This window comes from Syngnathus acus, chromosome 5 (genome assembly GCF_901709675.1).
Source record: "Syngnathus acus chromosome 5, fSynAcu1.2, whole genome shotgun sequence".
Lineage (NCBI taxonomy): Eukaryota > Metazoa > Chordata > Actinopteri > Syngnathiformes > Syngnathidae > Syngnathus > Syngnathus acus.
Genome location: NC_051091.1, coordinates 11,319,930 through 11,335,129, shown reverse-complemented (window position 1 = coordinate 11,335,129; position 15,200 = coordinate 11,319,930). Strand labels below are relative to the sequence as shown.

The following is a 15,200-nucleotide window of genomic DNA, read 5'->3' as shown; positions in this document are numbered from 1 at the left end:
CTCTTTCTCTCCCTGTCTCCCTCCTCCCTTACCTCACTGGGGGGCGTGCATCCAGTTTATCACCGCCATCCAGCCACACTTGTCGCCTAGCAACACGGAAACAAGCATTTTCTTTTTTTGGAGGGGACTATCCCAGCATCTGCTGTTGTCTTGATTCACTTTTTTTCACATCTCTAGTACATATTAGTATCATCACACTGCTCACACACACACACACGCACACACACAGACACACCTCAATTATCACTGGAATTAATGAAGCGCGTAATAAAGAGAGTGCTATCAGTGCTCCAGAATGTTGAATAATGTGAAAGGAACATCAAACAAATTCAAATAGATGCTTAATTCGAGGCAGCCATAAAAAGCACAATACATGGGAGTGTGTGTGTGTGTGTGTGTGTGTGTGTGTGTGTGTGTGTGTGTGTGTGTGTGTGTGTGTGTGTGTGTGTGTGTGTGTGTGTGTGTGTGTGTGTGTGTGTGTGTGTGTGCGCGCGCGCGTGTGTGTGTGTGCGCGCGCGCGTGTGTGATGTTTAATATCGTCATATTTCCATATAAAAGAACTCCTTAGTGACACACGTAATTAAAGATAAAACGATTGCGTGAAAAGGTGAGTTTATCTTTTCAATAGCCATCAGTGCCAAATCTGTTTAAAGGAGGCTGCTTCCTCCTCTGATAACCCTCTTCAGTTAAATCCAACAGTGGATTATTCTTCATTTAAAATTAGAAATGTATTTCGTTAGAGGTGGATGTGACATATATCTAATTAAAATTGTTGTTGACTAGTGAAGTTGTTTACATTTAAGTTAAAATTTCTGAAAACACTTCGCATGCTCTGCTGCCTTGGAACAAAGTTTGTTAGTTTTTGTGTCGCTGGCTAGAAATCACACAACATACACATCGACATGACAATCCCCTGGCTCGGCAGGCACGCATACATGGTGTAAAATGTCACTTGAGTACTTGGCATGTGTCGTGTAACATGCATGTTTCTGCATACTTTGAGAGCATGCTTTGAGTGACACGCAATCCTTATCGCCATGACACAGCCACATCTCAGTCTGTGTGTATGCTGACCCAAGGGATTAGTCTGTTTTCCTCCCTAATAATACTTATTTGAGATTTGCTAGTACAGAGCAGTCCCTGATGGTCCAGTGGTTAGGATGTGGGGCTTTCACCACTGTGGCCTGGGTGTGATTCCTGGTCAGGGAACTGTATGGCATATGCATTTTTTTTTTTTCCGCATCCCTCCCACGCTGCATCGCTGCCTCCAAGCAGGGCTTTCCTGACCACACAAGAAAACAAGTAGACATGACAAGAAGATACTGGAGGGCAGCAAGCACACACGCAAAATGTGTGTGTGCGTGTGTGTGTGTTTCATCTTGGTGTGTCACAGGATGATGACAATGATGATGATCTGTGGGGACAGCGAGATGAACACGAGAGACAAAGACCATGGCAGATTTTTTTGGGTGATTATTTTTATGAAAAAGTATCCACCTATTTTATTTTGAGAAGGGACAACGTAATGGATGTTTTAATGTCATTATATACATTCTACTTTATTATTGATATAAGTAAAATGACTGACAAAATACTTTGACAATATGATTTAAAAGAGTATTTCAGTATAAAAGAGTATTTTTGTTTTAGGAGCGTTTGACCAGTGACCAGTGAGCGTGGTGTGTGCATACATGTGTGTGTGTGTGCGCGCGCGCGTGTGTGTGCGTGTGCGTGTTACGCTGCCACCCAATTATTGTCACCATGGAAACTATCTTGGAATAGGGCCCATGGTTACATTCACTATTACCAGGTCACTGCCTTGCAGTCTATTCACATATACACACACACACACACATGCACACACACGCACGCACACACACACACACACACACACACACACACACACACACAAACACACACACAAACACACACACACACACGCTGAGTGCTCTCACTCCTGTGAGGAGGCACAAAGCTTTAAAAAGAGCAAGCATCAATCACCATGGTTACAAATTGGAGGCAATTTCAGTAATAGCAGGAATTATACAGCTAGGCGCATTATTTCTTGGAAAGGCAGTTGGGAGAAATCCAATGTTCAACCAATACTATGTTCGTATTTAGAGTGTGATGCGTTGTGCTCGAGTAATGTCATAATATCAGCGCATATTCACTACAGTTTGTAACGTATGTAGGCCAATGAGGACGCATGATGAATAGCAGCTGGACAAAGAGACTCAGCGAAGCATGAACATCAACATAAAGTCCCACCGCAATGAAGATGGAACCTCACACCGACCGGGTGACAGTATCATGCAGTAAACAATATTAGTACATTGGTTCATTTTACATCAAAAAAAGTACTTAACTCCAAGTGCCAGCATTACGACCTACTTTCAAATACAGTAGGGTAGCGGGCCTAAGTGTTCATCAAAAATTACACAGGTTGTATTCCTAGTGTATTTAATTTTGTCATGAGCCAGTTCATGCTGTTTGAACAGTGTGCTTGAATATAGAAAAATATGTTTGAAAAGTAGTAGAGGTTGACTTTCTTATTATTTTTTTAATTTTATTTTTTCATTTGATAATGTTATAGTACACACAAAAGGGCTGTTATTTACTAAAACACATAGTGACTGTAGAGTCATTATTAAATCACATTATTTGTCACGTCTCGTCCCCGGTTGTTTTATTATGTGCATATTGTCTTAGTTTCTGTCCGTGTGCCTGTGTGCTCGCCCCTCCCCTCCTGTGTGCCCATGATTAGTGTGATCATTCTCACCTGCCTCTTGTTACCTGTCGTGTATTTAAGTCCTGTCTGCCCCTCGCTCCCGTCGGATCGTTGTTGTCGTACTGTTTTGTTGTCGGCATGTCCTGCTGTCTTCGTGTCTCGTGTAACCGACTGAAGGTTGTGTATTTTCTGTGTGGTTTGAAAGAAAAATAACCCGAGTGCTGCTGAAATGGTCTTTTTCCGTCATTGCGGGTGCTTTTACGTGACATTACTCACTTCCTTTTTGCCTTGAAGAGAAGTCATTAGAATCCACTTGGATGTCCTTTGGATGGACACTTTTGCAGCCAGCTCATTTGTTCAATCATCTTTTCCAGCTGCTGTTCAGTCCATTCAGAATGGACACGTTGAGATGTTCTTGAATTCAGATGGCAGCTGGAGGGAAGGAAAAGGCGAGTGAGGGGCTGCTATTAATACGTACTACACTCTGTCACACCATCACCAGCGTGTCCCTCTAACTATGTCCTCTCCACTTTTTATTCACCAGCTCACAATGAATTGCAGCTGTGATGACATAAGTGTGTGCGTGGGTGTGTGTCGTGATTATCGGCTCTTAGGTGCGTGTGATTGCTATCACCAAGAAAGAAGAGAAGATTTAGGTCAGATCAGGAGAGTGGAGATGAAGAGGGGGAATGTTCTCCACAATAATGGCCGAAATGCTTAACAGACAAATTGGGTTAAATTTATGAGATGACTTCAACTTTTCGTATTCATTTTTCGCTTCGTTGAATTTATTTTATCTTAATACGAGCTCAATTTAGTTGATTTGTATTAAGCTGTTTATTGAGCTTATTTTCACTCAGCCTAGCACTTGAACTTAGTTTGTTAGTTAAGCTCAGATTATTTTGGCTCGTCTCTATTTAATTCTAAATGATTTTTGAAAGGCTTCGTTCACCTGTGTTCAACCTTTCCTAGTTAAATACCCTAATAATAATAATAATCCTGTATGCTAAAATTTCCTGTTTATTAAAATTTGTATTTCACTATCCTAAATGCGACGAGGCAGGTTTTGTGGCAGCTAACATTTCAGCTTGTATAAATGAAGTGTGGGTTGAGCAGAGTTTTAGATATGGCACTGTTTAATATTGTCTGTTTATCTCCAGCGAGCAACAGTGTCGATCGTATCTGAGGCATGTGAAACAATTGACACGATACGAGACTGAGTTATTAGCATCAGATAGCTACCAGCAGATGCCTATTGGCTTGTTTTAATAGACAAGTCTACTGTAAATAAAAGTGGACCTTCGTCATTTACAAAAGTTGTTCATATGCACTTTGTCACATCAAAATGTGTTTGTTAATGAGAATGAGAGATTTGTAATTGGAACACCCAATATTTATGTTAGGCCAGCAGTACTGTAAAATGTTTTCTGTCATGACTAGCAGACAGATGATGGATGAGGATCTGGTGAACAATATTTCATTTCTACTTCTAATGTGTTACTGCAAAGACCTTCTAACCTCCTAGTCAAACATTCAAAGTTGCTTGGTAATTGCTTCTCGTTTGTCACTCGCTGTCAAATATGAAAAGCTGCTTGGAAATGCATGTTTGTTGCTTTACATGTTTTTTTTCGGCATTTACTATAAAAGCCAGGCAAGCTAAAATTCATGAAATGATTTGAAGGTATCTGTTTAGTGCAGGGGTGTCAAACTTTTTTTTTTTTTTTCACGGGCCGCATTGTAGTCATAGCTTCTTTCGGAGGGCCATCATGACTGTCAACCCAAACAAATGTATGAGCACCTCATGTTATATACAGTAAAAGCTACAAAACAAACTGACAAATAACTCTTTCAATCAGACGAGTAAAAACTGGTCAAATATTTAAAAAAAACAGATATTAACAGTGAAGACAATTTGAAATTGTAGTAATGACACGAATTTGATGCACAATTTGTCTTTGCGGGCCACATACAATGATGTGGTGGGCCGTATCTGGCCCGTGTGTGTGCGCATGTTGCCTGCAGCAGTTGTGCGACTGTGTTCCAGCATAAAGAGCAAAAGGGAAAGCAATCAGTGTAAGAACTGTGGCCATGCGGCGAGGCAGCCCCAGGCCACGCGTTTGCCCAAGTGACAAAAAGTTGAGAATATTGACAACGTTGTACGAGAGAAGTGTTACAAGCCCGCCCCTGGGACCCAGCATACCACCAGCTCACTATTGACCACTGACTTGTCACCTCTGCTCTGTCATTGTAGAAGAGGGATGCACTAGAAACACAAGCTTTGCTAAACTGCTGCTTATTATAAAAAGGATGAAATTGTCTTGACTGCCATTGCTGTATTGAGCTGCTGCCAGTAAAAACAAAGCAGTCATTGTCCAAGTGTTACAAAGCCACTCTTAAAAAAAACAAAAAAAAAACACCTTTTGTCCCGTCTCACACATCAGCTCCCAAATCAATAATAACATCCTCTCTCCTGGTGTCTACTTTCTCGTGTGTGTGTGTTGCATCATGAGTGTGTACATGCTGTTTGTGAGCTCATGATAATGGCTTCTTCCCCCACATCACCTCTATCGCCTGCTCTCGACAATAGCGGTTAATAGCAGCCCAAAGTGGCCGCGCACTTCCAGCGTGGGGGGCTTTCAAAAGAGTCCATGTTTCTTTTTCGGATGTATTTATTCATCAAGCTACATGCATTATGGTCCATGCTCGCCCCGCAATTAAATCAAAGTGTTTCACATCACAGAGCTGACCGGGGAAAAAAAAGAAGGAAAAGAAAAAGCCTTTCAGCAGGTTGTGAATGTTGTCAATTGCAGGCAGACAAGATGTGCATTTCAATGAAGAACAGGAAATGGCACCTTTGTATGGATAAAAAACTCACAAACACAGGGATGCCTGAAGTGGAATAAAGCATTTTTTTGAATAAGAGCTTTCCATGTAAGATAGATAGACAGCACTTAACAAACGTATTGGACCAGCAACTGATGTCAGCTTTTTGTCTTGAATTAAATGAACAGCATTTTGTTGATATGTATCAATATGTACAGTAGAACTTTAAACAAGTTTTAATCCTCAAATATCATTATTGTTTGTTTGGTATTTGCATTCCTGTTTAGATGGGAAACTCCCTGAAACTGAAAGCAAATATTAAAGTACCTAATGATCATGCAACAAAAAAAAGGAATTTGTTAAGCTTAACATTTATCTCAACGCCTGAGCTAAGAATCACAAACAAATGATTACTATTGAATTTTATGGAGATTCCTGTGCATTCTGAGCATAGAGAGTTTTTTTGTGTTGCTTGCAGTCAGTCGAGTCAACGTTAAAGGTCAAACACAGTGTAGCTCACGTCAGACAATCCCAGTGAGAGCAGACATGATGTCATTAAACTTTCATGACAACTAAAGGGTGACAACTCTCAGTGGTTGTTGACTCCTCATGACCTCCCCACACACAAACACACACACTTGAGATAGTGTAGTTACCCCTCAATGCATTGCTGACCGATGCAAGCTACCTTGTTATATTTTATTGCTCACTTCTAGCTGTAGCTGTTTCAGATTAAAAAAAAAATCAAATTAACAAATGACTTTCCAGAATGTCATCCAAGAAAACATTGCTTGAGTGTTGTCGACGACGCAGCGAAGGCTGTGTGAAAAATGTCCGCCGTTGCTTTTGTGCTTGCCGCGGGGTCCCGGCAAGTCCCATAGGAGCGTCTCCGTTTATTGTGCTGCAAAAAAAGCCAATTACAATGTTAATGTGTCACAGCGGGCGCCTGAACCCCGAGGAACGCGTCCAACGCTTGATGGAGAGGGCCCGAGTCAACGCGGGTTAACAGCAAAACGGCGTCTGGGGAGCGCTTGGACCATAGCAAAACACTACGCCGGAGTAAACACACACACATATGCTTGCCACATTCAGGGATTGATACGCAGAAAAAAAGACTGGATATCAATGACAGGATTAAATGCTAAAAATTCAAAAATATCTAAACTAGGCTAAACTATGCTATGCTAACCTAACAAAATGGTGGCAGTCAATGTGTAAGACAATGTCCGACATTAACGGTATGAGAAAATGAGCTCAGTTCATCCCAGCCAAGCTAAAACAGGAAGAGATTGCTCTATTCTATCTATATCGATCTACGTTTCAGTCGAGATAAGACAATGCAACTTGTCCACAGAGGACTCCCAGAGGACGACCTCTCTTGGGAGGCCATAATAAGCCATTAAATAGGCACATTAGAGGCTAATGAAAAGGCTCTTAGTGTTTTTTTTTTCATACTGTGGACCACCTGGATTTATTTGTCGCACTCCGACTATCGTGTGTGCATGCAATAAACAAAATTTCCTATGCATTTTAAGAGCCGGTTCACAACACAAAGCTCTCGACACATGTCGTTATACTTGTTATTGTCATGCAAATGTTTATAATAGACTGCAGCCAGTTCCTCTGATTAGCCTGATGTGTGCTCGCCCCCCCCCCCTTTCCTCTGCCATCCATTCGTCTATCTATCCATCCATGACAGACACACACACCCAGGCAAATCAAAATCATCATATTACCTCACTAAAATGCATTTTATCGTTAGCAAATGCATTGAAAAAGGCTTGATCTGGGTCATACAGATGATATGATATGATGATATGATACAGAGTTAACAAATACATAAATACAAGATGAAAAAACCTTCAACAAACTGTGTACTGGCACATGGACCAATGGCTGGAGATGAAAGGATATCCAATAAATGCTCCAATGGCATTCCATTAACTTGTGCGTCATGTGAATTCTCTTTGTGATCACTGTTTTGGTAGTGCGCACAAGGAACTTGTTCACAGGCGTGCGTGCGTGATGATGATGATGGCGATGATGATGAGGGGGTGGTACCCTGAGCCGACTCACCCATGTGTGTAATGTGAAAAGGAGGGGTGGCTGTTTGGTGGGGGGTGAAATAGTGCTGCAGTGACAGTAGCGGGTAGAGAGGAGTGTGTGTGTGTATGGGGGGGGTGGGGGGGGGTCATTAAATGCCAAAAGCAGGAATGGATGGTGCGAGGAGGTCTATTTTCCACCAACGTGGTGCAGTGGGATTGCTAAAAAATATATATATATATACTGCCATCCTGGCTTTGCCCACCTGTCTGTAGGAAAGGTGCTGATAATCTGATTTAAAAAAAAAAAAAAAAAAAAAATTAAAGGCTCCAAGGATGATGTGGTGGTGGTTCCTGCAGCTTTTCCTAAATATGCCCTGAAGCTGATGAACAATTTTGATTGGTCGGACGTCAGACGTGAATCCCCATGGGACCTGGCCCCGCCCCCTATAATGACGCCCCACCACCCACTATCATCATGGAGACAACCCCTGTGGGTGCTCAAGAGAGAAAAATCACTTATCTCTTTTTGCTCTCGGTTCGCACACATATGAATATTTTATAATTCTGACAATAATTCCACCAATTTCGCGGGATTGTCGAGTGTGTATAAAATGAAGACGCAAATAATTGTGCGCACACACACGCACACACAGACACACACAGTAACCTTCATCCTGCAGACCACAGACTGTCTGCGTGCTGCTGATAAGAGCCTCCGTCGTTAACTCGTCCACGCAGGACAGGCTTGCACGTTTCCACTCGTGCGTGTGTGCATGTGTGTGTGCATGTGTGCGTGGCACGTGCACTTTGAGAGATTTAATTTATGAATTTTAATGAATGGAATTTGGGCAAAGCACAACGAAGAAATATATCTTGCATACCATGAAAATGTTTTTTTGCGGGGAGAGGGATTTCTATTTTAGTTAAATATGTTTTCATAATTTTATCCGGGACAATGTAGTCCTACTCTTAACGCGATGCAGATTTTTGTTTTTTTTTGTTTTGTACATTACATTGCATTTGAACAGTTTCGGCACGAACGAGGCCGCTTTGCTGCAGGGCGATGATGATGCTGTTGATGCTGCAGCGTCGTGTGCATGCATAGAATTTGCGTGGGGGGGAATATAAAATATCCATATTTTGTAAAGTATCCCATGCCTGTAGGCTACGCTTTAAAATCACCTTAGCAATTAAGAGCAAACAACAAATGGATTCTTAATTTAAATGCATACAGGCCTGTGTGTATGAATATAAAACAAAAATGAAATCATTTATTTTTTCAATACATATAACATTTAAAAAATGAAAACAATGGCACACGCGCACACACACGCACACAGATATTTCGATGAGTGAATGAATGAATGGATGATGTATTGAATTACATTTTTCATCTTGTTAAAAAAAAACTAGAAGAAATTTGACTAGAGCAAAAAGCCCAAATTGAAGGAAGAATAGTCCATTTTAGGAGACTCAAAGTTCTCCGTCTTACCATCCAAAATCAATTTTTCCCTGCTACATCCCAAAGAGAACCTGCATAGTCTATTACCAACGCTGCCCCGCGTCCTTGACTTTAAGCAAAACGTTCGTTAATTTCTTTCAAATTTTAAAGATAGACAGACAAAAAAAGCAACGAAATCCTACATTTAGTTGTGATCCAAAGATGCTTGGCTTTTGGCACAAATCTCAGCCTCCTTTTATATGCGTAAACTTGGGCGAGATTGGAGGCCGCCGGAATGTCATTGGACGCCGGGCTGAAGTATTATAGATCGTGGCTCCGGGAGGGGGTGACGAGGGGAGGGAGTGGGTGAGTGGGGTGAGGGTGGGTGTATGGTAGTGAGGGGTACCGCAAGCACCTCCCCTAGAAATGCAGCAAATCTCTCCCGTGTTATCCTGGTGCGGGGCTCTATCTACTAAAAAAAAAGGAGGGAGGGGATGGAAGAGAGGGGGGGCACTCAAGCCCACCCCCCCTGAGCGCCACGGTACCGCATTGGCATCGGTGAAGGCACCTGAACGCACCTTCCACCCACCCCGAGCGCAAAAAAAAAAGGATATCATAAAGGGCCTTACTTACAAAGACACTTTTGGGGGCTTGGTGCGTAAAGCTTTTACGCACGGAGACTGGAGCCAAAAAGACAGCTAGGAGGCGTCGCGTCGAGCATCAAGGAGGAGAGGACAGGAGAAGGAGAGGAAAGGAGAGGAGGGGGGCAGGATGCAGAAGCGGAGCGACGACGTCTGAAGGTGAAATGAACCTGAGGAGAAGCACACTGAGGAAGAAGTGGAGATAGCAACTAAAAAAATAAATAAACCGTCGGTGTCTTAATCAGAAGCTTTCCCCACCTCACCCACCCACTCTCTTGTCTTGTGGATGCAACAAAGCGGACGCCGCCACCCAAAGTAGCCTCCTTTTTTTTAATATATATATTGGATAAGGAGAGGAGGAAATAAGCGCAAATATGGCGACGTTAATCCGGAGCAAACTGTCCAATAAACTGTCCAACGCGGCAACGACCGTCACCAACAAATCCCAGGCCAAAGTCAGCGGCATGTTCGCCAGGATGGGCTTCCAGGCAGCCACCGACGAGGAGGCGCTGGGCTTCGTCGCCTGCGACGACTTGGACTACGACCACCGGCAGGGCATGCAGATGGACATCCTAGCCGCCGACAAGGCGGCAGCGGTGGAAGGAGAAGGAGGGGAAGGTGGGGACGGTACCCTCGATGGGGACAGCCACTACCAGAGGGACGGCACCGGTCCGTCGCGCTCGTCCTCCAAGGACGGGGGTTCGAACGAACTGTCCGAGGCCAGACCCAAGATCACGGCTTGGGAGGCGGGATGGAACGTCACCAATGCTATCCAGGTACGCGCGCACCTCATCCGATTGCCGTTCATTTTATTATTAGGATACAATACTGCGTGAATGCAATGCGATGATTTCCTCCGCGCATATTGTCCACGAACACGCACTTTCTACTGTCCCAAATCCTCCTATAATTAAATCCTAAAGCTCTCTATATTAATTCATCGTTTTCCATGCGTTTAACACTGGATTTCAAATTGTTCGAATACATTCCGTGCGCAATGACGCGCATCCGTGGCGCACACAAGCGCGCGCGGATGGGGGGGTAAGAAAAAGAAAAAGAGAAAGAGAAAAGTGGGCGTGAACGAAGTGAATGCCCCCACCCACGCAGGAGTACGCTTTGCTCGCAGGCTCTGCGACAAAAAAAATTGGTGGTTTCGAGGTTTTGACGTCACAGTGTCTCCTACGACTCATGGTGACGTCAGAGAGGGGGAGGGAAGACAGACGCGCTCAAAGCCAAGTGGAAATCCCACGCTACGTCAAAACGGGAAGGGAGGGGGGAAACTGGGGGGGCTCACAAAGAACGTCACTTAGTATCACCAAAGCACTCAAGAGGGTGTAGCCCTCCACCAAGGGGGAATAAGCACAAGTGACAGGATGAACCACTTTCAGTGGGCTACTAATTGGACAGGAATATGACAATCTGATCTGACATATCATGCGTCAAAGTGCAATCTGAATCAAAATTGCCATCAACTAGGTTGGATTATTAAAGTAAAGTTTGTGGCACATTTGGGTTTTGTTGAAATGCACTCAGATTTGACAGAGATATGTAAACTAAAGAGATCAAATGCCAAAAAACCTCAAAGCGTGAAGCTGCAACCACTACGTCAAGCTCCAGTCCTCAAGGACCATTGTCCCGCATGTTTTAGATGATTCCCTCCTCCCTCGAGGACCAGAGCATGAAAGCTGTGATTTAAAGGGATATTGGAAAATCTGCTTTTTTTGTGGAATGACCCAAATCACTGTGTGTGTTTTCGGCTCACAGGGGATGTTCGTCTTGGGTCTGCCCTACGCCATCTTGCACGGGGGCTACCTGGGCCTCTTCCTGATCATTTTCGCCGCGGTGGTGTGCTGTTACACGGGCAAGATCCTGATCTCGTGCCTGTACGAGGAGGACGAGGACGGTCGTCTGGTGCGCGTGCGCGACTCCTACGTGGACATTGCCAACGCTTGCTGCGCGCCGCGCTTTCCGGCACTGGGCGGCCACGTGGTCAACGTGGCGCAGATCATCGAGCTGGTGATGACGTGCATCCTGTACGTGGTGGTGAGCGGCAACCTGATGTACAACAGCTTCCCCAACATGCCCATCTCGCAGAAGTCGTGGGCCATCATCGCCACAGCGGCGCTGCTGCCGTGCGCCTTCCTCAAAAACCTGAAGGCCGTGTCCAAGTTCAGCCTGCTGTGCACGCTGGCGCATTTCGTCATCAACGTGCTGGTGATCGCCTACTGCCTGTCGCGGGCGCGGGTGTGGGCGTGGGACAAGGTCAAGTTCTACATTGACGTCAAGAAGTTCCCCATCTCCATCGGCATCATTGTGTTCAGCTACACGTCACAGATCTTCCTACCATCTCTGGAGGGCAACATGCAGAAGCCTAGCGAGTTCCACTGCATGATGAACTGGACGCACATCGCTGCCTGCATCCTCAAGGGTCTCTTCGCCCTGGTGGCCTACCTGACGTGGGCCGACGCCACCAAGGAGGTGATCACGGACAACCTGCCGCCAGGCATCCGCGCCGTGGTCAACATCTTCCTGGTGGCCAAGGCGCTTCTCTCTTACCCGCTGCCCTTCTTCGCCGCCGTGGAGGTGTTGGAGAAGAGCTTCTTCCAGGAGGGCGGCCGAGCCTTCTTCCCTGACTGCTACGGGGGCGACGGACGCCTCAAATCGTGGGGCCTGAGCCTACGCTGCGGCCTGGTGGTCTTCACACTGCTCATGGCCATCTACGTGCCGCACTTCGCGCTGCTCATGGGCCTGACAGGGAGCCTGACCGGCGCGGGGCTCTGCTTCCTGTTGCCCAGCCTCTTCCACCTCAAATTGCTCTGGAGGAAGCTGCAGTGGCACCAGGTCTTCTTCGACGTGTCCATCTTCGTCATTGGTGGTATATGCAGCATCTCCGGCTTCATCCACTCCATGGAAGGGCTTGTGGAGGCCTTCAAGTACAACATAGAGGAGTAGACTCCGCACCCTTTGGCCCGCCTCTTTCTCCTCCTCTTGCTTCAGTTCATGCGTAAAAGCGCACACTCGCACCCATTCAGTCTTGCGCATCACGCCGCTATATGCCCTCCTGTCACGAGGCCTTGCATTAATATGGCAAAATATCAGACAACACAATAGTCAGATGCAAGTGTATCTAATAAATTGGCTGTGTAAATCCAAGAAGAAAAAATAGTTTTCTCCGTACTATGTTTGATTGATTCCAATGTTCATTTATTTAAAGCAAGATGCTCTGTCTGGGCCGCCGCCTTTTTCTCACTTCAGTTCATGCGTCTTGCCTTAAAACAAATGTCAATCAATAAGCAGTAGTACCTGATATACCGGCAGCGTTATAAAACGCAAATACTTCTTACCATCAATTTTGCTTGAGTGACGCTATTAAATACCATTTTCTTTGAGGCAAGGTACAATGAGATGACTCATCTGGGACTCTTCTTCTAAAATAAATTCATGCGTAAAAGGCGCACGCTCCAAACCATAATGTTTTGCGCGCAACGCAGCTATGGCCCTCTCGTAATGCACGAGGCCTTGCGAAAATAAATCCAGTATGCATTCGTCTGATGTGTGCCTAATTGGCATTGTACGTCTATGAAAACGAACAATAGTCTTCTTCCCCTCAATCTGCTTGATTGACACCCGTATTAAAATGCTAATTTCTTTAAGGCCCGATGCAATAAGGGTTATCATCCACAGACAAAAATGTCCAAACACGACGGCAATAACCAGCAGTAGAAACATAAAACAGCTCTGGAAATCAAATAGAAGACCACTGCAAAAAAAAAAAAAATCAGTTTGTCCTATTTTCCCCATTTACAGCGAGTACAAAAAATATTTTCTTTTGTTTAAAGACTCCCAGATTTCAAAGATAAACGTCATCATTTGGAGCATTTTTAAAAATGGTCAGAATATCAGATTTATTTATTTATTTATTTATTTATTTTCCAGAGTTGTAGCCTATAATAAATATACATACGGTAGGAGATTGGACCTAACAAGCAGCTATTCAAACTATGCATTGAATGTATATTTGGTGCGCGCGGGTGCACACACGCACACGCGCGCGCACACACACGCACGCTCGCACGCACATACACACAAGAAAAACAACTTGGAAGGGGATATTTAAATTATAATAATAATAATAAAGTAGTTAATTGGATAAATTAGCACATTTTATTTATACCTTTGATTGGCAGCTCCGAAATCTAAAGCCTCTCCCGCTGCACATACAACAAAAAAAAATGCTGTTTGTCATCACATTCCAAACACGTGGCCTGTTATCATATGAAATGATGAATTCGGTGTATGGCAATCCTAACTTAACAAAAGAAAGAGAGAAAGAAAGCAAAATGTGCATACGGACATTTTTCATTCTGTGCAATCAAATGGGGTCCTGTGGAAATGTTGTTTAAAAAAAAAAAGAGAAAAAAATAACAAGCGTACGTGTAGTGTTTATTATTCTTATTGTGGTTTCAAAACAGATGGAATGTATATCAAAGTCGTTATCATATATCGTGGAAATTAATATTAAACAACAGATTAAAAGAAGTGAAATTATTGTAAAGAATAATGTGTGGTCTCATGTAACGCTAAAACGGTCAGAACATGTATTTTTTTTCTCAGTAATAAACAGAAAATGATGTTGAAAGTAGTTGCACTCTTTTTTCACGTAAATGAATTCCTTTTGGGGGTGGGGTTAGGGGCATAAATTAGACAATTTATTAAATAAAATCCAAATAATTCCATGAGGATATACCCGACTTGGATGTAAAATGTCTATAGATTTTACATCCAATATAAACTATATCTATAGACTGTTATGGGAAGGAGAAAACGGTCAGAACGAAACTATTCTTTAAAGAAAACGCACGCAATTTAGCGAATACCTTATCTTCCAAAAAAATAGGCCAACGTAAAAAGCAATTGCAATTGTTTAAAAAAATAGTCAAAGTATAAAAGGATGAATGTGAATGCCTGTTCTTGCTTTTTGGGCCAGTAGATTGAACAAATTACATGTTTACTCACTTCATATTGTCACTCAAACATGCCACACACACACATATATACATTCTGTGAACGCCAGTGCGTCAAGCAGTCGAGATGGAAACAGTTCAAGTACGAGCTGCTGATTGGTTTAGAAAACACAGCGTTCAGAAATAATAGAAGGGAATAAAGCTCTGCCTTGGGCGTCAGAGCGAATTTCTGAAGACACCCATTTTTTTTTCCCCGGGGGGGGGGGGGGGGTAGTGTCACTAAAAATTGCACAAATTTTCAAAGATTGGTCTTGGCCTCCCCAAAAGAGAACGTTTATAGGGTTTTTGTTTGGGCTGACGTGGGTAGAACTACTGAACACCCTGTCACGTAAACAAAAATACCAAATAAAGAACATGATTCAGTGGAAGCCTTTTCTCCACTGGGCCGTGCTATAGATAAATAAAAGCAGATTTTGCGCTCGGAGCATACACAAGACCGTCTGCTCTTACCTGTTAATGCCCGGTGTTGATTGCAGCGGCGTCTGCACGGTCATGATT

General features: G+C 43.7%; 1 protein-coding gene and 1 long non-coding RNA gene across 2 annotated transcripts; one reads left to right on the top strand and one right to left on the bottom strand.

Moving 5' to 3' along the window:
• Window positions 1-2,418: 2,418 nt before the first annotated feature.
• On the bottom strand, window positions 2,419-9,461 carry LOC119123378. Its single transcript, XR_005098040.1, has 3 exons — window positions 9,089-9,461; window positions 3,005-3,160; window positions 2,419-2,917 (listed from the first exon to the last, which is right to left on the bottom strand). It is a non-coding gene; the product is annotated as an uncharacterized LOC119123378 (long non-coding RNA).
• A 107-nt stretch (window positions 9,462-9,568) lies between these two features.
• slc32a1 (solute carrier family 32 member 1) lies at window positions 9,569-14,313 on the top strand. The gene is made up of 2 exons (XM_037252414.1): window positions 9,569-10,454; window positions 11,443-14,313. Exons 1-2 carry the CDS (start codon window positions 10,053-10,055, stop codon window positions 12,628-12,630), a joined length of 1,590 nt encoding a protein of 529 aa, XP_037108309.1. The 5' UTR covers window positions 9,569-10,052; the 3' UTR covers window positions 12,631-14,313.
• Window positions 14,314-15,200: the final 887 nt, after the last annotated feature.